Here is a 23,738-nt window from a genome sequence, read left to right as displayed (position 1 = left end):
ATGGGAACTCATGGACGGCTTTAGGCAGATGAGTGATATGGACAGATGTGACTTTTCAGAATATCACTCTTACTACTTTGTGGGTTAGAGATCTCTCTCTTCCTAATTTAAGGCTCTTTTTTGTTTTTGGCTGGTTGATAAATTAATCATTCTATACTTTCTGGACATTTACTAATACGTGCTTTTTTTTTTTGAGACAGAGTCTTACTTTGTCACCCTCAGTAGAGTGCCATGTCATCACAGCTCACAGCAGCATCACACTCTTCGGTCAAGTGATTCTCTTGTCTCAGCCTCCTGAGTAGCTGGGGCTATAGGTGCCTGCCACAACACCTGGCTATTTTTGGAGATGGAGTTCTTGATCTTGCTCAGGCTGGTCTCAAACCTGTGAGCTCAAGCAATCCACCTGCCTTGGCCTCCCGGAATGATGGGATTACAGGCGTGAGCCAGCATGCCCGGCCTACTATGTGCTTTTGTTACGTTCAATAATTGGAAAATGGATAAACATTTTTAAAAAACAAAACGGTACTCCAGTTTCCATTCCATTCCATTAAAAAAAAAAAGTATTTATTTTAAAATTATGGTAATTACTGCGAAAGTTGCAGATACCAGGATAAAATGACTTGTGTCTGACCCAGACAAAATAGGGCCTGGAAGGGCCGAAGTAGACTTACGCTTGCATGTCTGTGTTAACAGTTTCCAAGGAGCTTCTAAATTCCCTTCATACCCCTCCTACTTTGATAAGGCTTATCCTTGACATTTGTTAGAACTGCAGTAATTCAGAGATTTTGTCAGAAGAATGCTTGCCCAGAACGGCATCTCCACCAGTGAACAGACAATAACTCTGGCTTTGAGCCTCTAGAACCAACGAGTGAAATAAAGGACCAGTCCCAAATCAGTTTTCTTCTCTTTTATTTTATTTTATTTTATTGGTGGGGATTCATTGAGGGTACAAGAAACCAGGTTACACTGATTGCATTTGTTAAGTAAAGTCCCTCTTACAATCGTGTCTTGCCCCCCAAAAAGGTGTGGCACACACCAAGACCCCACCCCCCTCCCACCTTCCCTCTCTCTGCTCTTCCTTTCCCCACCCCTCCCTCCTTCTTTCTCTCTCTGCTCTCCAGTTTTCTTCTCTTTTTAAGGCACTTGACATTTGGGTTCTGGCCACTGGCACAGAGTAACTGTCCAGTAGATATTTCTTAGATAAACCTGACATGTGTGCCACAAACAGGCTTCATGACAGACATTGCACCACCCCCACTCCCCTTCCCACGGCAGACATCCTCAATCCATCCCAGCACCGTTTTCTCCTGAGCTGTTAGGGCATCACCTGCTTTACAGCACAGTGTTCCTGGACGTCTATCCCAAATGGGGCAAGGCACTGCTACCTGAGATGGGATGAGAGGTCTCTGATGTCCCCAGTATTTTCTGATACCTTTTCTTTGAGTTTGATAGCTTCTCAGGGTGGCAAATATAATGATGATTTTCTCACTGACACATTTTTTTCTTCCTTTATGTCCATCTAGGTGTATTTTCTTTGGGGGCATGCAAAGGATATTATCCAGTCCTTCAAAACACTGGAAAGGTAAAAATTGTGGGTGATTGCTTTATATGTTGAATTTACTGTTCATTTGCAACAAATGAAACTCATTTCTGCCGTCTTGCTTGGGTCATAAAAACTGAGACCAATTGTCCACTGAGTTCTGACAGCACAGCCCTCAGTCAGGGCTGGGAGAAGAGGCTCTCGGCCTCCTCTCTCTTCCTGGGGGATAAAATTTGAATTTCAACTCTTTTTTCTTAAATTTGAATTATGAATTTCAACTCTTTTTTTATTTGAATTTTGAATTTCAACTCTTTTTTTTTAATTTGAATTTTGAATTTCAACTCTCCATCTGAGATGCTCCTCACCCCTCTTCTGATCTGAAAAGTGGAGACAAAGGGAAGGCAACACAATTTCTTTTCTTTTCTTTTTTTTCAATATTAAATTGTATTAGTTTTTTATTGTTGTTGCAGTTTTGGCCGGGGCTGGGTTTGAACCCACCACCCTCAGTATATGGGGCTGGTGCCCTACCCACTGAGCCACAGGCATCTCCCTGCAATTTCTTTTTTAAGTCTCATAAACTCCTAGTGGAGACATTCTCCTCAAAACAAAAGAAAAATCAGCTGAAGGCGACTGAAAGATGTGAGCGAGGCCTCAGTTCGAAAGTGTCTCTCAAAGCAATGGTTTACATAGTATTTTAACAAAGACCCTTAAAACCTGTGATGGCAACCTGTAGTCCCAGCTGCTCGGGAGGCTGAGGCAGGAGAATCGCAGAAGCCCAAGAGCTGGAGGTCGCTGTGAGTCCTGTGACATCATGGCACTCTACCGAAGGCGGTAAAGTGAGACTGTCTCTACAAAAAAAAAAAAACCTGTGATGGCAAGACTAAGACAAGTTTGCTCTTTGATTCCCCTGTCCCTGCTGGAGCCGGTTTCGGAGCCAGTAAGCGCTTTCCCCATAAGGACAACTCTTGTCTTTAGGCAAGAAAGGAAGGAGGTAGAAGGATCTTTTGTCTTCGAGCATCGGTGTCCTGCATCTTTACCTTCATCAGCCCAATAAACAATCCTCGTATTTTAGGGAGGAATATGTTGGTTTCCTTCAGAGACAAGACTATAGTCTGCCTCGGAGGACTAGATGAAGTAGTTGACATGCAGCCCCACATAGCAAGCCCTCAGGAAGTGCTGGGTCTGTCATTACCTGTGAGTGAATTACCTAAGTGCAAGAAAGCATTACCATGTAAGAAAGCCCTTGTGCACACACACAGGTGATCAGTATTTTTTTTTTTTAAGAGACAGAGTCTTACTCTGTCACCCTCGGTCGAGCGCTGTGGCGTCATAGCTCACAGCAACCTCCAGGTCTTGGGCTTAGACGATTCTCTTGCCTCAGCCTCCCAAGCAGCTGGGACGACAGGCGCCCACCACACTGACTGGCTTTTTTTGTTGTTGTTGTTGCAGTTTGGCTAGGGCCGGGTTCGAACCAGCCACCCTTGGTATATGGGGCCGGTGCCCTACTCACTGAGCCACAGGCGCCGCCCCAGGTGATCAGTATTTGTATAGAAAAGTCCCTTATCACATAAACTCTCCGAGAACAGAGAACTCCCCCAGGGCCATTTGAAATGACAACCAACATTTAAAAGATTAATTTATGTGTGACCACTGGATGGAACTATTTTAATTGACAATTGAAATAGAGACAGATTTCACCAACCTCATTAGGCAAAAAGGATGAAGGTCAACCAGCCTTTGGGCATCTGTTAGGGGCCCGTGGTGTGCTAGGCTCACTGTCAGGCACTGCTGGGGATAGGCAGTGATGACAACCCAGGCATCCTCAGCTGTGTGAGTGACGTCTGTAGGTGGGACTGGGTAGACTGTATCAATCCTTGACAGTGACCTTGGCAGTTTACCCCACTCATAGTAATACCAGAAGCCCTGCTTCTGGCTGGGGTTGGGGGAGCAAGGTAGGGGCTGAAAGTGTGTGGTAATGCTATTCCCTGCAGAGGAGGGCAGTTGACAAGTGAAAACCCAGCAGAAATAACTTTGATTATCCCTTAGAGCTGGACAAGCTTCCTCGTCCATCCATTGTCACGTTTTGCGTCATGCATGGGCTCTTGTCCACAGTAAATAGATGGGGCAGCAGGCTCCAGCAGGTTGAAACTTGTGCCAAGAGTGCTAGTGTCAGGCCTGAAATTTCTGTCCTGGGCTATTCCCTTCCAGGGCTGGGGAGTGAGGAGTGAGTGTGCACCCTGCCTGTTCTCCCTCCAGCTTCTAGGCAGCTCCACCAACAGCTTGAGGACAGCACTTGTTGGCTTTGTCTCAGTCGTGGGTTTCGCTTCGTCTCCATAAAGTTACACTTTAGGAACAGTACTTTTTTTCCTGATAAACTTGTATGGATACAGTAGAATTTAAGAATCTCTGTAACAGCACCGTTATAGCCTAGGTGTCTGCCCTGCTCTCCAGTTTGTAAGTTGAGGCCCTAACGTCCAGTGGAAGAGTATTTGGAAGTGAGGACTTTGGGTTTAGATAGGTCATGAGGGTGGAGCCCCCAGGGTAGGGTTAGTGCCCTTGTAAGAATAGGAACAGACACCAGATCTCTCTTTCTCTCTTTAAGAGAAGATCTGGACTCAAAGCCTAAGATCAAGATGCCAGCAAGATTGATACCTAGTGAGAGCTCTCTCTTTCTGGCTTGTAGATGGCCTCCTTTTTACTGTGTTCTCAACGGGTGGAGAAAGTATTTCCAGCAAGCTCTTTCTCTTCTTAAAAAGACACCAGTTCTGAGTGGTGCCTGTGGCTCAAGGAGTAGGGCGCCGGCCCCATATGCTGGAGGTGGTGGGTTCAAACCTGGCCCCAGCCAAAAACTGCAAAAAAAAAAAAAAAAAAAAGACACCAGTTCTGGCTTGGGGTAGTGGCTCACACCTATGATCCAGTTCTCTGGGAGGCAATGGCAGGTAGATTCCTTGATCTCAGGGACTGGAGACCACCCTGAGCAAGAGTAAGACCCCATCTCTACTAAAAATAGAAAAACTAGCCGAGTGCTATAGTCCCGGCTACTCAGGAGGCTGAGACATGAGAATCACTTGAGTTCAAGAGTTTGAGGTGGGCGGCGCCTGTGGCTCAGTCAGTAAGGCGCCGGCCCCATATACCGAGGGTAGCGGGTTCAAACCCGGCCCCGGCTGAACTGCAACCAAAAAATAGCTGGGTGTTGTGGCAGGCGCCTGTAGTCCCAGCTACTCGGGAAGCTGAGGCAAGAGAATCGCTTAAGCCCGGGAGTGAGAGGTTGCTGTGAGCTGTGTGAGGCCACGGCACTCTACCAAGGGCCATAAAGTGAGACTCTGTCTCTATAAAAAAAAAAAAAGAGTTTGAGGTTGCTGTGAGCTGTGATGCCACATCTCTCTACTGAAGGTGAGAGAGTGAGACTCTGTCTTAATAACAACAACAACAAAAACAGTTCTATGGGATCAGGATCCTTTCCTTATGGCCTCATTCAACCTTAATCACCTCCTTCAAAGCCCTGTCTCCAAATACAGTCACACCGAGGATTAGAGTTTCCACATATGAATTTGTAGGAGGGAGTAGAGACGTGATTTTGTCCTAACACTAGTTGTTAGATATTTAATTTGTGTGAAAGTGTTTTCTGTTATTATTTAATATAAGTAGTATTATGATAAACATCTTTAGTCAAACATATTTTTCAACATCTTTAATTACTTTCTTGGGTTACTTTCTTCTTCATTCCTTAGAAGTAGAATCATTGGGATGGAGAAGGGTAAGATGTTGTCAACACATGCAGAGGGAGCCAGTTGTTTGACCCTAGACCTCTTGGCTGAATGGTATCAACTTTCTCATGAAAAGGAATTTTCTTTTATATGTTACTTAAGAGGTTCTCTCTCGGGTGGCACCTGTGGCTCAGTGAGTAAGGCACCGGCCCCATATACCACAGGTGGTGGGTTCAAACCTGACCTCAGCAAAAAAAAAAAAAAAAAAAAGAAGTTCTCTCTCAAATAGCCTTGTTGATGGTGACAGGAGATACAATTGTGATTCTTATTTAGCAGATGAAAAACTAAACTTCAGAGAAATGAAGTAAATGCCCAGGGCCAGGTAGGCTTTTTGGGACCTGAATGCTGATGGTGACTGTAGAGGCTGCCAGATGGTCATTCGGGGCAAAATCCTTCTCTGCACCTGGTCATTTATTTAGTCAAAGCCTCAGGACCTGTGGCTCTGTGTCCCTCCAAGAAGAAGAGTCTGTGGCCCTGTCTTCCAGGTCTGAGCTGTCCAGTTGAGTAATCACCAGCCAGAGTGGCTTCCGAGCCCTTGGATTGTGGCTGGAGCAAACTGAGGTGCTGTGTCACATGCACACCAGATTTTGGAGACTAGAATGAAAACTGAATGTAAAATATCTCAATAATAATTATTTTGATATTTTTTTCTTTTTTTTTTTTGGCCGGGGTTGGGTTTGAACCCGCCACCTCTGGCATATGGGGCCAGCGCCCTACCCCTTTTGAGCCACAGGTGCCGCCCAATTATTTTGATATTAATTGTATGTTAACATGATAACAGATATGATAACAGATATGTTATCATGTTTAACAAAATACTATTAAAATCATTTTCACCTGTTCTTTTGCACTGTTTTAAAAATATAGGCACTAGAAAATTTAAAATTACATGTGTGGCTCACAGCTGTGAGCATTCTTTGCTTACTGGACTGCCCTGCTATAGGCCATGCACCCAGATGTTTACTGCCAGAATCTTCCATCCGAGGGACCCAGAGGGACTGGGCCTAGTCCTGCCTTGGCCCCGCTTATTGACTGATAAGAGACAAGTGTCTCCTTGCTCTGGGCTTCTTTCCAAAACTGGAGAGTGAGTGGTTTGAGCCAGATGAGGGTTTAGTTTCATTTATCTTGTTTTGTTTCTAGGCCAAAGTGTTCAACATTTTTGAATTCCTTACTGCCTTTGTATTTTATTTATTTAATTATTTAGAGACAGAGTCCCACTTTATTGCCCTGGGTAGACTGCCATGGCATCATAGCTCACAGCAACCTCAAACTCCTGGGCTCCAGAGATCTTGCTTCAGGAGCTGGGACTACACGTGCCTACTACAATGCCTGGCAGATGGGGTTGCCGTCTTGCTTAGGGTAGTATCAAACTCCTGAGCTCAAGCAATCCACCAGCCTTGGCCTCCCAGAGATTTAGACTTTTCTAGAAAAAGTGGAAGATTGAGCAATCCCAAATGAGTGTGACCACAAAGGGCTAGAGTTGAGTCGGGGTTATTCCTGCCGGTGGGGGCTGGGCCCTCTGTTTGCCACAGTCCCCACCACTCCCTAGTGTCTGCTAGGCCTGCTTTAGTCATTAACATTTCCAGCCAGGATCTGAAGGCTTCTGAACTTGCCACTCTTGGATTTACTGTTTAATTTTTAACATTAAATTACTGTTTAATTTTTTACATTCCACCATCCCACATTTTCAGTACATAACAACTGTTTTCTCCTGATCTAAGCATTTCCCTTATTGGTTTGAGTCTTTTTCTTTTCCCAGAGGCAAGGTTTAGAGAGACAGTAGCTCTAAAAGCAGAACCAGCACGTATTGAGGTCAGAAAGGTCTCCCAGAAGCCACCCTTTATTGTGGTCTTGGGTTGTTGGATCCAAGGATGGGAAAGGCAGCCTAGCATGGGAAAGTGCCATCTGCCCTTAGTTGTGGCATAGTTTGCAGGGGTGGGTGGTATCAGCCTACCTCCTTGAGTTCAGTGGGCCTGGAATTGGACAATGCCATTTGGACTAGGAAAAAGGAGAGAAGAAAGGGGAGCCGTGGGCATTATGAGTAAAAGAAAAGCCAGCCAGTGTGAGGCAAACGGCATTGTCTGCATTTGTCAAAGGCTCTATAGAACGGTCCTAGACGTCCCAGGGAGGGCCGGTGTGACCTATAGCAACTGCACAGTGTGAGGGGCAAACAGATGGGCAAACACCTGCCCCAGACACCCCCGGGACTATTTCCTTCTCCAATTGTGTCAGGATATTATGCAGCTGTCAAAGGAAGTCGGGGGGATGGGGGGGTGGTCAGATAGGGTGCAAACTCAGAGCAGAGGTGAGTCAGAGCTGAGGACGCAGATGTGCCATTTCCCTGTAAGCAGACCAGGGAGAGTGGTCTCTTCATAACAGGCACCTGCTTCCTCTGGGCCTCTGTTCTCCATTTCAGGAGCAGTCAGTTCCACAGAAAGTCTTAAAAAATGCCTCTCTGAAATCACCAGTTTTTGCTCTGCCTGTTCCCTGCAAAGCGCATTGCTAAGTAGCCTGGAAACCACCACAGTGAATACATTTTAAGTCTGCGGGGGTGGGGGGTGGGGGGGTTACTCTGACTCAGGAAGTGACCATACAGAAACCATGTCTCCTGTGGTTCTCTCACCTGCTACCCAGAGCCCACCTCATATTTCGTCCCCTTCCCACCTTTGTTGTGGGAGGCCGTATGGCACAGGGGTGGGGGCAGGACTCTGGAGTCAGACAAGAATAGCCCTGCTGCTCACTGACTCTTCAAACCCCACTGTGGATGTTTGCTCTTTGTGTGATCGTATTGAACCTATCCGAGATACCAGCAGCTCAATAGTTCATCACAGGGTAGGATCTTTCTAGGATCCCACTGTGCCATCCTCAGTGGTTGGAACTGCAACCCAGGCCAGTTGCCTCATGGTCCTAAGATGGCTGCCACAATTCCTGCCCTCACCTCTATACTCAAGTTTGGAAAAAAAAAAGGGGGGGAAAACCTTTCTCATTCTTATCTCATTCATTAAGAAAGCAAAATCTTTTCAGTAATGTCTAGCAGACTACACTTCACATCCCACCAGCAGAATGACTGTACCTAGCTGCAAAGGAGTCTCTGGCTTGTTTTGGTGTCTTTAGAAGTAGGTGGTAAGGCAGAGGGGGCTGTATAACGATGGGTGGGTTGGCCAACTAGCAGTAAGGGCAGACCCACTCCTCAAATTTCCAGTATCACTCTTTCATCCTTCCCTCATTGTTCTCTCTCTCTTCTTCCCTCTGGAAAAAGCGGTTGGGGTATGGGGGGTGGGTGTCAGTCACCTGTTTTTAGTTAATTTTTATTGTTGTAGCCCTGCTTCCAAGACCCCAACATCTTTGATGTTCCATAGACAATGAATTGAGTACTGTCAAGTTCAAGATTAAGGCAGAATGCCAAGACTCTGTGGTTTTGGAAGGTCTCATGGCACTGCCCCCTTCCAGGCAGACAGGGACCTTCCCAGAGCCTGAGCTGCCAGGTAAAACCAGAATCATGTGAAAGGGAACTGTGTGAGTGTGTGTGTGTGTGTTTGCGCATGTGTGTGTCTGTGTGTCTGTGTCTGTGTGTGTGTCTCTGTGTCTCTGTATGTGTGTGTGTCTGTGTGTCTGTGTGTATGTGTGTGTCTGTGTGTCTGTGTCTCTGTCTGTGTGTCTTTGTGTGGCTGTGTGTGTCTGTGTCTCTGTGTGTGTGTCTTTGTGTGTGTCTGTGTCTCTGTGTGTGTCTGTTTGTGTCTGTGTCTCTGTGTGTGTCTGTGTCTGTGTGTGTCTGTGTCTCTGTGTGTGTCTGTGTCTCTGTGTCTGTCTCTGTCTGTGTCTCTGTGTCTGTGTCTCTGTCTGTGTGTGTGTCTGTGTCTCTGTGTTTCTGTGTCTGTGTCTCTGTCTGTGTGTGTGTGTCTGTGTGTCTGTGTCTCTGTGTGTGTCTGCGTGTCTGTGTGTGTCTGTGTGTCTGTGTCTCTGTCTGTGTGTGTGTGTCTCTGTGTCTGTGTCTGTGTGTGTCTGTGTCTCTGTCTGTGTGTGTGTGTCTGTGTCTGTGTGTGTCTGTGTGTGTGTGTGTCTGTGTCTCTGTGTGTGTGTCTGTGTCTCTGTGTGTGTCTGTGTGTGTCTGTGTTTCTGTGTCTGTGTCTCTGTCTGTGTCTTTGTGTCTCTGTGTGTCTGTGTCTTTGTGTCTGTGTCTGTGTGTGTGTGTGTCTGTGTCTGTGTCTGTGTGTGTCTGTGTCTCTGTCTGTGTGTGTGTCTGTGTCTCTGTGTGTCTGTGTCTTTGTGTCTGTCTCTGTGTGTGTGTGTCTGTGTCTCTGTCTGTGTGTGTGTCTCTGTGTCTGTGTCTCTGTCTGTGTGTCTGTGTCTGTGTGTGTGTGTGTCTGTGTCTCTGTGTGTGCGTGTCTGTGTGTGTGTGTCTGTGCGTGTGTGTGTGTCTGTGTCTGTGTGTGTGTGTCTGTGTGTGTGTGTCTGTGTGTGTCTCTGTGTGTGTGTGCATGCAGGCATTACCCCACAGGGCTTGGAGCGCTCCCAGAGTCACTCGGGAGCTGAGTCCTTGTGTTTTTCAGGTTTGGGGTGATCCACTCCGTGTTCACCAACCTGCTCCTGTGGGCCAACGGGGTCCTCAATGAGTCAAAACATCAGCTTAACCAGCACAAGGAGCGACTGGTCACACTGGGCTTTGGGAACATAACAATAGGTGAGTGGCCCTTTAACAACACAGAGACCTGCCGGGACCAGAGTGTTCAGAGATGGAGGCGCCAGGTCTGAAGAGCTGCAGGGTCCACCCAACTCAGCGCCAGCTAGATAGGCCCCTGCTGTTGAAAATCTTACGAAACCTCCCTGAGTCTGTCATCCTGCCTCCCAGGGCAGTGTGGGCTGAGCGTAACTAGAGGTTCTGTCCACGCCTCAGGGCCTTGTACCTAGGGGTTACCGTTTGGATCACCATTCTCATGGTCCATTTTGCCACAGAAATAAATGCCTTTGTTTTCAATGATGAAAGACTGATGGTTGTTTTTGTTTGTGTTTTTGATTAAACCTCTATATTAGTTCTTACTATTAAAAGTATAGCTTTTGAAAAACTCATGGAAGTCTTATGGTAGGTTGTGGTCAAGTGGTTGTGACTCATTTGAAGTTTTGATTGAACTGTACTTGGCTTATCATTTTAGTCCATTTTTATTCCCCCGTTCCTATTTGTAGCACTCATTTTTATGGTTTCCTCCCAAGTTCTTTAGCATTTATGATACATCATGTCTACATGAGAACATTCAGTTTGAGGGGATGTGGGGTAGAGGAGCGTGCAATGTGCTGGGAAGTGGATGTTCCAGGTTTGTGCCCGTCACACACCAGTTGTGTGCCATTCGGAGGCTGTTCATGTGTCTGAGCCTCCCTTTTCTCATTTGTAAAGTGAGGGGATGTGAACCAAGCACTGGCAGAGGTCCTTGTACCCTACTGTGTGACAAGCCTAGGCTGGCTGTGGGGCCCCAGGCCCATCCTGCAGAGCAGCTTTCAGCCCCTTCCCTCATTAGTGGGGTGGAGACATTGAAATCAAGGGCACCGCCCCCAACTAGCAGCCCGCCCTTGGGAACGTCTTTCTCACTCTTTGAGCCTCAGTCACTCAGGCAATGACAACAATAACAAAAACAGGTTTTTCCTAAGCCTTGGGTGACATGGTGGTGGCTCATCTAACACTTGCCCTGGTGCTCTAAGGCCATCAAACCACAGACAAGTTAGGTCACTAGCCCAGTGTCACACAGTGAACTTGAGGTTGAGCCAGGATTTACATCCTAGCAATCTGGCTCCAAAGCCCTCTGTGAAAGATAAGGCTAGATTAATTTACCAGAAAAGGACTCCATCAGCTCTAACATTTTGTTAATCTGAACTTTTTTCTCCGGATTTCCTCTACATAATACTATACTGAGTTGCAAGGGGTGGGGAGTCCTTATGAACTGAAAAATGTACAGTGTTCTACAAAAGTGAGGGTAATTCATGTTATTCTAAAGCTTTTCCGTCTGATTTATAAGTAGTATATGTATATCATAAATTAAAACAAGGACAAAGCGGGAAGAAAAAAATCCACAATAATACCTACCCAGAAATGCAGTAAATGCTGTTAACATAATATTTCTTTGTACTGTGCTATTTATTTATTTATAATTGATTTTATAATAGTATGTCCAATCTTTTTTTGACTGCAACTTACAATCAGAAACAGATTTTATATTGCCACCCGTATACACGTACCTGTGTGTGTGTATCAAGAAATAATACTTAATCTTACTATATCAAAGACACTTTCAAATTTCTATTGTATTCAATTCCTTTCCCTGCTATCCTATTTCATTCCATTGCAGATCTATTCTGTTAAAAAAATGTTGGTTGCAGGTGGTGCTTGTGGCTCAAAGGAGCAGGGCACCGGCCCCATATACCGGAGGTGGCGGGTTCAAACCTAGCCCCAGGCAAAAACTGCAAAAAAAAAAAAAAAAAGTTGGTTGCTGCCCTCTAAACTGATTTTATAACCTGGTACTGGGTTTCGACCTACAATGAAAAGAAAATACTAGCTATGTAACTTATTCTTAATTTGGGGTTAGAGTCAGGGTTTCCATTTTCATTGCAACATGAATCTTTCCCATATCATTATAACACATCTTAACTGCACTTTTTAATGCCTGCCTACTATTCCATTGTACGGATGTACTAAAATTCACTTAATTTTTAAATTGTCGGACATTGAGGTATTTTTCTCTCTTTCTCCCTCCCCCTGCCTTTTTCTCTCCTGCCCTACACAATTTTACCTAACTCTTTGATTACATTTTTTACTTATCCCTTAGAGGAGAACGGAAGATTGGGTTCATGGGTCAGAGACTGTCTCTATTTTACCGTTCAGGCTTCAGTTACATGTTTCATTGTTTATTTACAGCACTTTCCCTCCTTGTTATGAATGGCCCTCTGTCCTGTTGCCAGGCTATTTTCTAGAAGGTGGTGCCCATTTTCATACACTCACTGATTCTGGGTTCTCCCGCCCCGTTTGTTGACATTGGAGAACTTCAAGGGACACATCTTTACTGATTAGAAGGGGAATTCCCCCCCAAAATATTCTAAAAATAACTTAAAAAGTCGCACGCACAAGTCATAGTCACAGAGAAAATTTAGACAATATAGGCAAAACCTACAATAGAGAAAATCTAAAAGCAATCTACTCCGAGGTAACATTGTTAACATTTGACTTTATGTCCTTCCTGACTTTCTTCTATGTCTGTCTCTATGATCTACGTATCGATTTTTTAATAAAAATGCATTCATGGAGGCTCGGCGCCCGTAGCACAGTGGTCATGGCACCAGCCACATACACCGAGGGTGGCAGGTTCGAACCTGGCCCGGACCAGCTAAACAACTGCAACCACAGCAACAAAAAAATGGAGTCATGGTCTCTATCGTTTTTGATAAGCTGCCAAATAAATAAGATTCATGGCTATCAATGTAGCCGTGATGTTAAACATAATAATAAGCCATGAAATAAAGCTTATCATCTGGTGGGAAGACCCACATGTGGATCCCCCGTGGAAATATTTCACTGTGCTTCTGTTTTCTCCCCCTGCATGTGCTAATTGCCCTCCCATGACCTCCTGTTCCCCCAGCTTTGGATGACCACACCCCACAGTGCAACTGCAGCCCCCCACCTCTCTGCTCGGCCATCTCTCACGGCATCTACTACCTGTACCCCTTCAACATAGAGTATCAGATCCTGGCCTCCACCATGCTGTATGTCCTGTGGAAAAACATCGGGCGCAAAGTCGACAGCCATCAGCGTCCGAAGATGCAGTTCACGTCCGATGGGGTCATGGCGGGAGCGGCCCTGGGCCTGACTGCGCTGGCCGCCACCCTTGGGGTGGTGGTGGTGTACCTGATCCGCATTGGGCGCTCCAAGAGCAAGAGTGAGTCAGCCCTCATCATGTTCTACCTGTACGCCATCACCCTGCTGATGCTCATGGGGGCTGCAGGGCTGGCTGGAATCTGGATTTACAGGAAGAACGAGAAATCACTAGATGAGTCCAAAAACCCAGCCCGCAAACTGGACTCCGACCTCTTGGTGGGCACCGCCTCTGGCTCCTGGCTCATCTCCTGGGGCTCCATCTTGGCTATCTTCTGTGCCGAGGACCACCCCCCCTACACCTGGTACAACCTGCCCTACTCCATCCTGGTGATTGCGGAGAAATACATCCAGAACCTCTTCATCATCGAGTCCATCCACCGAGAGCCTGAGAAGCTTCCCGAGGACATCCGCACTCTTCGAGTGGTCACAGTCTGCAGTGGCAATGCCATGCCCCTTGCTTCTTCCTATCTCAGGAGTGGAGGTGTGACTGGAGACGTGCCTTGCCCGGGCAGTGACACGCCACACACAGCCAATGGGAATGCGTGTCTGCAAGGAGGCTCAGGAAAGGAAGAAGAGGAGAGTGGCTCGGGAGGGACCCTGAGCCCAGCCTGCTGTCCCCATTTCTTGCGGGGCAATGCCAAGAGAAGAGTCTTGAGGAATATTGCAGCTTTTTTGTTCCTCTGTAATATTTCGGTAATCTGCATCAAGTTATTGGCATTATTTTAAAATCAATTAATCTATTTTCCTTGCCCTTTTCAAACAAGGAATGGAAGCACCTTGTAATAGAAATACATCAAGTATCAGGTTAAAAAATGAGGCTGGAATGTAGACCTGTGTTCTACAAATTTACCTGCTGAGGACACGCTGTGTACTGGGTGGCTAGGCTGGGCCCTCAGGATTAAAGGTGAGAGGACTCAGTCTCTCTCCTCAAAAAGGTCTCAGCATGGTGGAGGAGGAAGACCAGGAGAAGGCATATTATAATGAGTAGGACAAGTGGGAGGCAGGGGGCATGCAAGCTGTTACAGAACAGGGACCTAGAGGGTCTGCGATGGCAGGGAATGCTTGAGGTACTCCAGTATAAATCAGGAGTGCACTTGGCTGTAAGTATCAGACATTTTGACCAGCAGTGAGTTCAGTCTTAAGGACATCTAATTATCTCATACAAATTTCAGAGGTTGGCTGCTTGTGGGTGGCCTGGCAGCTGAACCGTGTCATCGGGCACCCAGGCACTGTTCATCTTTCCACCCGACCATGCTTGTTGTGGTACTTGTTGCTATGTGATCACAAGATGGCTGCATCAGCACCAGCCATCACGTCTGTGGTTGAGAGAGGATGTATTGGGGAAGGGCTGGTGCCAGGCAATGTCTCTCAGGTGGGCACTCGAGCTGCAAGGGAGGCTGGGGAAGAGGATAGTTTGCTTTTCGGTCTTTGTGGTGAAAGGCAGCAAGGGGAGAAGAATGTGGGTAGTTACTCACCTGATATTGTCTGTGTCAACAAGGACAACTGGAACTCCACTGTGTGGTTAAGGTGAAGAGGCAAAAGCCACTGAGGCCCGTTTTGGGGACGCAAAGCAGTTCAGCATGAATTCACACGTGTTAAACAGAAGAGCGGAGTGGGGGATAGGAGAGAGTGTCGAGCTAGATGGGCTCTGGTGTGAACAGGGCTTCTGAGGCCTGGCTGGAGTCTGGTCTTTATGCTGAGGGCAAGACAGGACCCTCTCAGATTTGTGTGTTGGAACAATGGCCCCAGCTGCAGGGCATGAGAATGATGGAAAGATAGGGGCATCCTATCTCAGGGCAGTGAGACTCCAGCAGAGGCCCCTGAAGTGGCCCAGGTAGGAAAGGATGGGAGCTTGAGCTTGGACACCGGCTGAGGAAGATGGAGAACAGATAAAGAGATAACGAGCATTGTATACTGTCAGGGATTTTCTGGCAACACAAGAAGGATGGCAGGGCGTGGTGGAAAGGGGCAAGCAGACTTGGGCTCCATGTGTGCCTCTACGGTGACCGTGGATGGTGAGAAATTCCTCTGTCCACAGAGGGGCCCATCTGTCATTCTGGGTAAAGTGAACTCTCTGCTACCGGCCCCGGTGTTATCAGGTCTCTGCTGTGTTACCCCGTTAGCTCAAAGGACTGTGAGCTTCCTCCCTCTAATCTCAGTTGGCACATGCCTGGGAACTGCAGCTTTGGATATTTCCCTAAAACCACAGAATTGGGAGGGTCTCTCTGAAGGCAGATCAGCCACGTGTCTGCCAAGCAAGTCTGATTGTTGCCCTGGGTCTCTGGATAGGTAGGCAGGAGGAGCTCTGAAGGAGGAAGGGCCCAAAAGAGTTTGGTTCCAGGCCAACTCTCTTCTTTAATCGAACGGATGTGTGTGGAGTACCTGCTGTGTGCCAGGAACTGTGTCAGAAGTAGGGAAGGTAGGCTGAGTTGGAGCCGTGTTTTATACACCCAAGTTGCCACTGCAAAACATGAGCCCAGACTTCTTGAAGCTGGCGTGGACTGGAGATTTCAATTAGAAAGTCACAGGCCTATAGCCAGTATTTACAACCAGGGGTGGGGTGAGTGCTCCAGGGCTCCTGTGCCTGGGCACAAGGAGGGAACCTAGGAATGAATGGGTCCTGGTCCTGCCAGCATTAAGGGCTGAGCAAAGATGAGACAGCAAAGGAGGCTGTAAAGAACCATCAGCTGAAGTGGCAGAGGAGACACCTCCAAGAGCCAGCGAGCTCCATGGAATAGAGATGCTCGGAATCTGAGGCGCCCTCCTGGGTGAGGGTGGTAGGGACAAAGAGACTTGAATGGGTTCAGAAAGCATTCATTCAGGACAGGTTGTAAGGAGTGTGGGTGAGGAAGAGAGAAGGCTCAGAGCAGGCTCCTGGACTTGATGGTTTCCGTGGAGATGGGAAATGCTGCGCAGAGTCTCCTTACCACTTGGACAGGTGTGACTCAGCGGTGCCTGGGATTTGAATGGGGCCTGCTAGGTGGCTTGGAAGCTGTTCACCATGACAGGCTGTTTTCTCTTCTCTTGCAGCTTTGGATACCTCCTGCCTTTGGCTGCCGCCCTGAGTATGACAATGGATTGGAGGAAATCGTCTTTGGCTTTGAACCTTGGATAATTGTGGTCAACCTGGCCATGCCTTTTTCTATTTTCTACCGAATGCATGCAGCTGCCTCCCTCTTTGAGGTCTATTGTAAGATATAATCTGGGTCCATAAGAGACTGAGGAATGAGGGAACAAGAGAGTTCACTGGAGCCACCTGGGAAAGGCCAGGTTGGGCAAATAATGCTTGTCAAACATGAGAAGGGCCGCGCTTTGTCTGCACAGATTGTGTTTCCTGTGGGCTGAGTTGTCCATCACCCTTGACACATGTAAACAAGTTAAAGTCTAGGAGGCAGCTGAAAGATGCCCTCGGTTAGTTCATTCTAATCAAACCCAAATTATGTCATCATGTTCTAAATGAGACTCTCTGTTTTAGAAGAATATTTTTCTAGGTTTGGAAAAAGATTTATCCTGTTTGTTCTCCATAAAAATCATTTTCTGTTTATAATGTATTGTTTGACTTCATACAACCCTTTCCTGACCACTTGCACAATAATCACTCCTCAATTTTATCCTTCTCAGAGTTGGTGAATGTAGATGTAATCAGTTAGTTTATATTATAGTTTCTGATAGGCTTAATTTCTGAACAAAATTACTTTTAATATATGGATGGAAATTTACATATAGATTCATATAGAGACATTTCTCACCTAAAATTTTGGCATGTTTTGATGTGTGATCATTTTGAACTATTTCTAAAAATAAATGTGACTGTTCAGTTCTCACTATGAATATATACACATTTATTATAGAAAACTTGGATATTTCAGAAAAGTAGAGAAAAAATTACCGATGTCATTGTTCGATTGACAAATTATTTTTTAACATTTTGGTAGATGTACAGTCACAGCATTTGACTGTGTTGATGCATAGATTCTTTTTTTTTTTTTTTTTTGAGACAGAGCCTCAAGCTGTCACTCTGGGTAGAGTGCCGTGGCGTTACAGCTCACAGCAACCTCCAACTCTTGGGCTTAAGTGATTCTATTGCTTCAGCCTCCCAAGTAGCTGGGACTACAGGCACCTGCCACAACACCTGACTATTTTTTGATTGCAGCTGTCCTTGTCATTCGGCAGGCCCAGGCTGGATTCGAACCTACCAGCTCAGGTGTATGTGGCTGGTGCCCTAGCCGCTTGAGCCACAGGCACTGAGCCTGCATAGATTCTTTTTACTATCATCATTATACCTGCTGCTGCTGATGCCCCATATTTTATTTTATATCCAGTTTTTTCGCCACTTAAATGTTTCTCCCATCTTGCTATAAACTCTTTATAAACATCGTAAGGCTGTATTACAGTCTATCAAGTGACTGTACCATAATTAGCTTAGTTTCCTATTTGTTTTAGGGTGTTTATAACCATTTGCTTTTATAAGTAACCATAAAAATCAATTATATTTGTAAAACATTTTATTATATTTAGCATAGCTTCTTTAAGATATATAATTAAAATTAGGAAGCCTAATCCAAAGATTATGAACATTTTAAATGTTTTAAAGGTGCCTAAGGAATACTGGCATTTGGGAGGCCCTTGTATGATTTTCCATACCTATTTTAAAATTGTAATAGTTTATTTACTGGAAATACCTTTCACATGGATATATATATATATATATATATAGTGTGTGCGTGTGTATGTACACACATACACAGAGGGTACCAAAAAAGCACACACATTTTAAGAAAGGAAAAACTGTGTAAAAATTGTAATATGCAATATAAACAAATAACATTTATTATCATGTATAGTGTCTTGTACTTCTTGTAATTGCAGAAGTCAAATGTGACTTATTACCAATTTTTTTTTTTTTTGAGACAGAGTCTCAAGCTGCCACCCTCAGTAGAGTGCTGTGGCATCACAGTTTACAGCAACCTCCAACTCTTGGGCTTAAGTGATTCTCTTGCCTCAGCCTCCTGAGTAGTTGGGACTACAGGCGCCCGCCACAACGCCCGGCTATTTTTTTGAGTGGGGGGGGGGATTGTAATTGTTATTGTTGTTTGGCAGGCCCAGGTTGGATTCACACCCGCCAGCTTTGGTGTATGTGGCTGGTACCCTAGCCCCTGAGCTACAGGCGCTGACCCGACTTATTACAATTTTAACACAGAATTTTTCCTTTCTTCAAATGCGTATACATTCTCTTGGCAGCCTCTGTGTGTGCTCAGGTGTATCTGTACACATGTTTGACAGCACAAGCAGTGGGACATTAAGAAACACCAAGTTCTTTTTACTCAGATAAAATACGTTCATTCTGGAAAAAAAAATACAAAAAAGGGGGCATATGTACTAGAAACAGAGAAAAATGTCACTTCTAATACCTTCCATCTGAGAGGCTGTTCTCAGTCTGGAAGTCTTGTTTCCCTAGGGAGCCCTTGGCCATGTCTGCAGACAGTTGGAATTGTTACCCTCCCACCCTAAAGAATCATCTGGCCCCCAGTGTCAATGGTGATGAGATTGAGAAATTGATCAGAGTGGAGTTTTGGTAATTAGGTCCCTATCAGTAAAAACACACACACACACGCACACACACACGCACACACACACGCAGGATTATTTTTATATATACTGAGTTTGCATGTCACTTGCTTTTTTCCTTATAATACACCAGAGTATTATAGTATTATTAGCTTGCAGTATGATACTGGGTGGCTCTATGGAGGGCAATAACATTCCTTATTTAGTGATGTCAGACATTTAGGTGGTTTCCTCTTTTGGGTGATATTATAAATACCACTATGATGAACATTTTCATAACTGAGTCTTCCAGCTCACTGACAAATTGCCCTCTGGAGTGATATATGTTGACTCAGCAGCAGTGACCCAGCTGTTACCCTCTGTTCTAAGCACATCGATATACCCCTGGGGTTTGTAGCTGAGCCACATTAAAGGCTGCCATAACTTTGTTCTTGATTAAAACTATCTCAAGGTGTTCAGGAAGGGACATTCCTTTGAAGACCCTCTGGAGAGATTAGAAAATCTAATCTAGTGGGAGGCAGGCAATGAAAACAGAGCATGCTGTGGTCAGGAATTTCCTGGAAGAGACCTGAGTAATGGGTAAATCAAGATAAGGCTATTGTGCTGCTAAGTTCTATTCCTTTACAGATGAATACTTTGTTCTTTAAAGCAAAAAGAAGTAAGGCTCGTGACTTTCCTGTAACTTTATTGTATTGTAAATTTAAGATTATGTGTGTAAGTGCAGAATGCTCTATTGTTAGGGTATATAAGTTAGTAAGAAATAAACTAAGGTCGTTGCATGCTGGAGAGAGCTACAGTCACCTCCTCTTCCAAGACCTTCTGACTGCTGGTTGACCTCTGTGACTTCGACCCGATCAAATCACACAACAGGGTTTGCTAAGTTTGCCTGTGGGTTTGGGACTCTGTCAAGGAGATAAAGGAAGCCGTAATAATGTTAGGAGCAATTTATCCAGGCTGTGGTGGTGCTAGGGTAGACACAGGGTACTCTCACTGAACTTGGAAAAGCCAGCAGCTCTGGTTTGGCTCAGAGCTTTCAAGAAGTGTTCTTGAGTGTCTCTCAGCCCAGACAGGCGGAGCCCTGCACTCTCAGGGGTGACTTCTTCAGCCAGGCAGGTTCACCCACAGGTAAATGAGCATCCTGACCCCACTGGCTTAGTTAGCAAGGAATATTCATGATCTTAACACCAAGGCAGTTCGCAAAAGAGGAGCTAGGGAATATAACAAGCAGGTGTTATTTTACTCTAATAAGGGAAATAGAAATTACCATAATAATGAGCTACCACTTACAGTACAGATAGACAGACTATGGACTACGCCTACAATGGAGCGTTTCCCTGAGTGAGAAGGGAAGGGGCCAGGACTCTTGCCTCAACATGGGTGGTCCCCAAACAAGGTTGCCCTGAAGAATTAAGTGGCATGGGGTGGGGGGCGAGGGGGTAATTGGCACGATGCTATTCACAGGATGTCCAGCAACAGGCAAAACAGCCCTTGTTATTATTCGGGGAGTACAGACATATGTCATAAGATTATGTACATGTGTGAAGAAAGAATAAGCACCACATTCAGCACAGTGGAAAGGGGCAGGGCTTGGAGACTGACTGAGTGCGTGCTGTGTCTGAAATGTTTTGCTTTTTAAGCAGACATCAGTGCACCTGATTCTGCACTTTGTAAGTATTCATGAGCTATTTCATAATAAAAACATTTGAAAGGAAGACAAGACAAAGTCAGTGTAACTTTGACATAGCCACCAGAGAAGGTGAATTTCCATAATTCATCCACTGTTGAGAACTGAATGTCAAACTCATCACTGTTGAGAAGTGAGTGTTCTGGTCTCCTTGGCAGGTGGACCCTGGAGGTGAGACAGTTCAATGCTATTAGCTGTTCAGATCACCGATTTGCCCCCCGTGGGTGGTTCTGTGCCTATTAGGTAACCTGACACTGATCTGCCTTCCCACACAGCTCTTCACTGAAGGTACACACATATATGAGGACAGTTTCTTACTGTGATGGACTGAATGTTTGTGTTCCCTGCCTCCCCACCAAAGTCATATCTTGTCCCTCTAATCCCGATGTGATGGCATCTGGAGGTAGCTCCTTGGGGAGATAATTAGATCCTGACGATGGGGCCTGGTGGGCCCCACCTGAATGGGACTGGGGCCCTGTAAGAAGGGGCCAGAGAACTTGCAGGCTCTTTTTCTATCACATGAGGATCTTCTCTATCAATGAGAAGCTGACAGTTGGCAACCCAGAAGGTCAGCAGAATCCGACCGTGCTGGCACCCTGATCTTGGATTTCCAGCCTCCAGAACTGTGAGAAATAAGTATCTTTGTTGATAAGCCCCAGCTTGTGGCACTTTGTTACAGCAGCCTGAGCTAAGACACTCACCAGCTGGAACCTTAAATAGCAGGAGCCATGCGAATGGTAGATTGAGTTCATCCCTGAGCCTGGGAATGCAGGATTTGAATTTGTTGTACTTTAGGTGCTTGGCTCTTGGTGAGACAGAGTGGAAGAGCCTGGGCTCTGGATATCCAGGGTGACAACAAGCTCCAGTGGTGTGTAGATGTGTAGTAGAAAAGCACCCTACAACAAGACGCTCTCCAAACTGCTGGTCCCACCCCATCAGCATTAGACCTCTCTGTCTCCCCACCACCACCAGTGGTGAAATCCAGCAGGAGCAGAGCTGGCTGTGCCTTGCAGGCGGCTGCACCAGCCTCACGGTGAACAAGGCCTGTCTCTCTGCATCTGTAAGGTCTCAGCTTAGAGTTGACCTGGTTAGGTGAGCATTGCCACTTTGTTTGAATGGAGGAGGGGACCTTTTGAGGACCCCTACATAGATAGGATATTGTAGCATTTGGACAATTAGGCCAAAATGCCATTTTAATAAATGTCATGACCTTTTTCTATTAGCCACATCATCTTAAAAAGAAAGCTCAGTAAAAATATCCGTCAAACAACTGCCCTGGGATATATGTACAGAACACTCAAGTCAGTGTTCAGACAGAATAACTTGCTTTCCACTCAGTTATAAAATACTACACTTTGGTTAAAAGGGTCAAGAAGGGAGCTTCCAGAAAACAGCAGGTTCTCCCGCTGAACGCGAGCCGGGCAGTACGCAGGCGCGACCAGCAGGGGGCGCCGGCGCCTCGCTCGCGGGGCCCGCCCCGCCCTCAGGGCAAATCTCAGCGCGCGCCCGGCAGGTGCTCAGGGGCCCTCGAGGTGGCAGGTGGAGGAGCGGGCGCTAGATGCCCCGACTGGATTCCTGTAGCAAGTGTCAGGTGCCCGTCATTGCCTCCAGTGAGGTTGGGGAGCACTCTGTGGTCTCACGGGAAGCCAAGGACTGGCCACACTTTCAGCAAGGATGGTCTCTCCGCCTGACCTCAGCGACCCCCAGTCCCTGCGGGGCATCCTAGTCCCTATCAAGTGGCTCCGGAGGAACGCGAGGGTTCCCAGGTGTTACCGCGGTGAGAGCGCCCCCAGTGTTGGGGTTTGGGGATAGAATTGAGTCTGGAGGGGGCTGGGGCAGCTGCCCGGGAGGTCAGTCTTTTTGGGAGTGACGCCAAAATGAATGGGATATTAGCTTCTCCAGAGAGCAGACCCCAGGAGACCACGGGGAGGGGACCGGAGAAGGCTGCGCTGTTTTAACCCGCAGAAGGAAGGCTAATTCTGCCACACCTGTAATTACACACCAACCACCTGAACGATGGTAGTAATGCTAATCCGTGAAAAAATGTAAATTAATCGCCCGCTAAAAACTCTTGAATGGCTGTCCACTGGAGTTGCAGAAAAGTACTCCATGAAGTCTTCATTCTCCTCCGCTGCCAGGCCCCGCCCCTGCCCTTCTGCCCTTCCCAGCGCCCCCGCCCCGCCCCCTCCGCTCCCTCCCCAGCGCCCCCGCCACGCTCCCCTCAGCTCCCTCCCCAGCGCCCCCGCCACGCCCCCTCAGCTCCCTCCCCAGCGCCCCTGCCACGCCCCCCTCAGCTCCCTCCCCAGCGCCCCCGCCCCGCCCCCTTCTCTCCCTCCCCAGCGCCCCGCCATGCTCCCCTCAGCTCCCTCCCCAGCGCCCCCGCCACGCCCCCCTCAGCTCCCTCCCCAGCGCCCCCGCCCCGCCCCCTCCTCTCCCTCCCCAGCGCCCCGCCACGCTCCCCTCAGCTCCCTCCCCAGCGCCCCCGCCACGCTCCCCTCAGCTCCCTCTCCAGCGCCCCCGCCCCGCCCCCTCCGCTCCCTCCCCAGCGGCCCCGCCACGCTCCCCTCAGCTCCCTCCCCAGCGCCCCGCCACGCCCCTCAGCTCCCTCCCCAGCGCCCCCACCCCGCCCCCTCAGCTCCCTCCCCAGCGCCCCCGCCCCGCCCCCTCAGCTCCCTCCCCAGCGCCCCCGCCCCGCCCCCTCAGCTCCCTCCCCAGCGCCCCCGCCACGCTCCCCTCAGCTCCCTCCCCAGCGCCCCCGCCCCGCCCCCTCCGCTCCCTCCCCAGCGCCCCCGCCACGCTCCCGCCACGCTCCCCTCAGCTCCCTCCACAGCTCCCCCGCCACGCCCCCGACAGCTCCCTCCCCAGCGCCCCCGCCCCCCCTCAGCTCCCTCTCCAGCGCCCCCGCCACGCTCCCCTCAGCTCCTCCCCAGCGCCCCGCCACGCCCCGCTCAGCTCCCTCCCCAGCGCACCCGCCACGCTCCCCTCAGCTCCCTCCCCAGCGACCCCGCCACGCCCCCCTCAGCTCCCTCCCCAGCGACCCCGCCACGCCCCCCTCAGCTCCCTCCCCAGCGCCCCCGCCACGCCCCCTCTCAGACACCTTCCCCACGCCTTCCTAGACCCCACCCCGGCGCCCTCTGCCCTCCCCAGCGCTTTCCCTATCCGGTCCCCCTCCGCCACCTCCCCTCCTCGGCTCCCTACCCGACCCTTCCTCCTCCCCGCTCCCCTCTTCACCCCTCCACCCCGTTTTACCTCCTGCTCTGCCTGCCGGCCACGCAGCCCCTTGGGGCCGCCTTTTGTTTTCAAGGCACTAGATGGCGCTTTAAG

The 23,738-nt window shown here is 47.8% G+C and overlaps 1 protein-coding gene across 1 annotated transcript in view; it reads left to right on the top strand.

Moving 5' to 3' along the window:
* Positions 1–16,950, top strand: part of OTOP1 (otopetrin 1) — a 32,235-nt gene extending 15,285 nt beyond the window's left edge. The window contains exons 3-6 of the mRNA XM_053566865.1: positions 1,524–1,582; positions 9,858–9,988; positions 12,927–13,855; positions 16,193–16,950. Of these exons, the coding sequence (XP_053422840.1) occupies positions 1,524–1,582; positions 9,858–9,988; positions 12,927–13,855; positions 16,193–16,363 (1,290 nt within the window). The 3' untranslated portion in view covers positions 16,364–16,950. The remainder of the gene's footprint in view (positions 1–1,523; positions 1,583–9,857; positions 9,989–12,926; positions 13,856–16,192) is intronic.
* The last annotated feature ends 6,788 nt before the right edge of the window (positions 16,951–23,738 follow it).

The sequence above is a fragment of the Nycticebus coucang genome, chromosome 17 (assembly GCF_027406575.1).
Source record: "Nycticebus coucang isolate mNycCou1 chromosome 17, mNycCou1.pri, whole genome shotgun sequence".
NCBI classification, from domain to species: Eukaryota; Metazoa; Chordata; class Mammalia; order Primates; family Lorisidae; genus Nycticebus; species Nycticebus coucang.
This window is presented reverse-complemented; position numbering and strand designations above follow the sequence as displayed.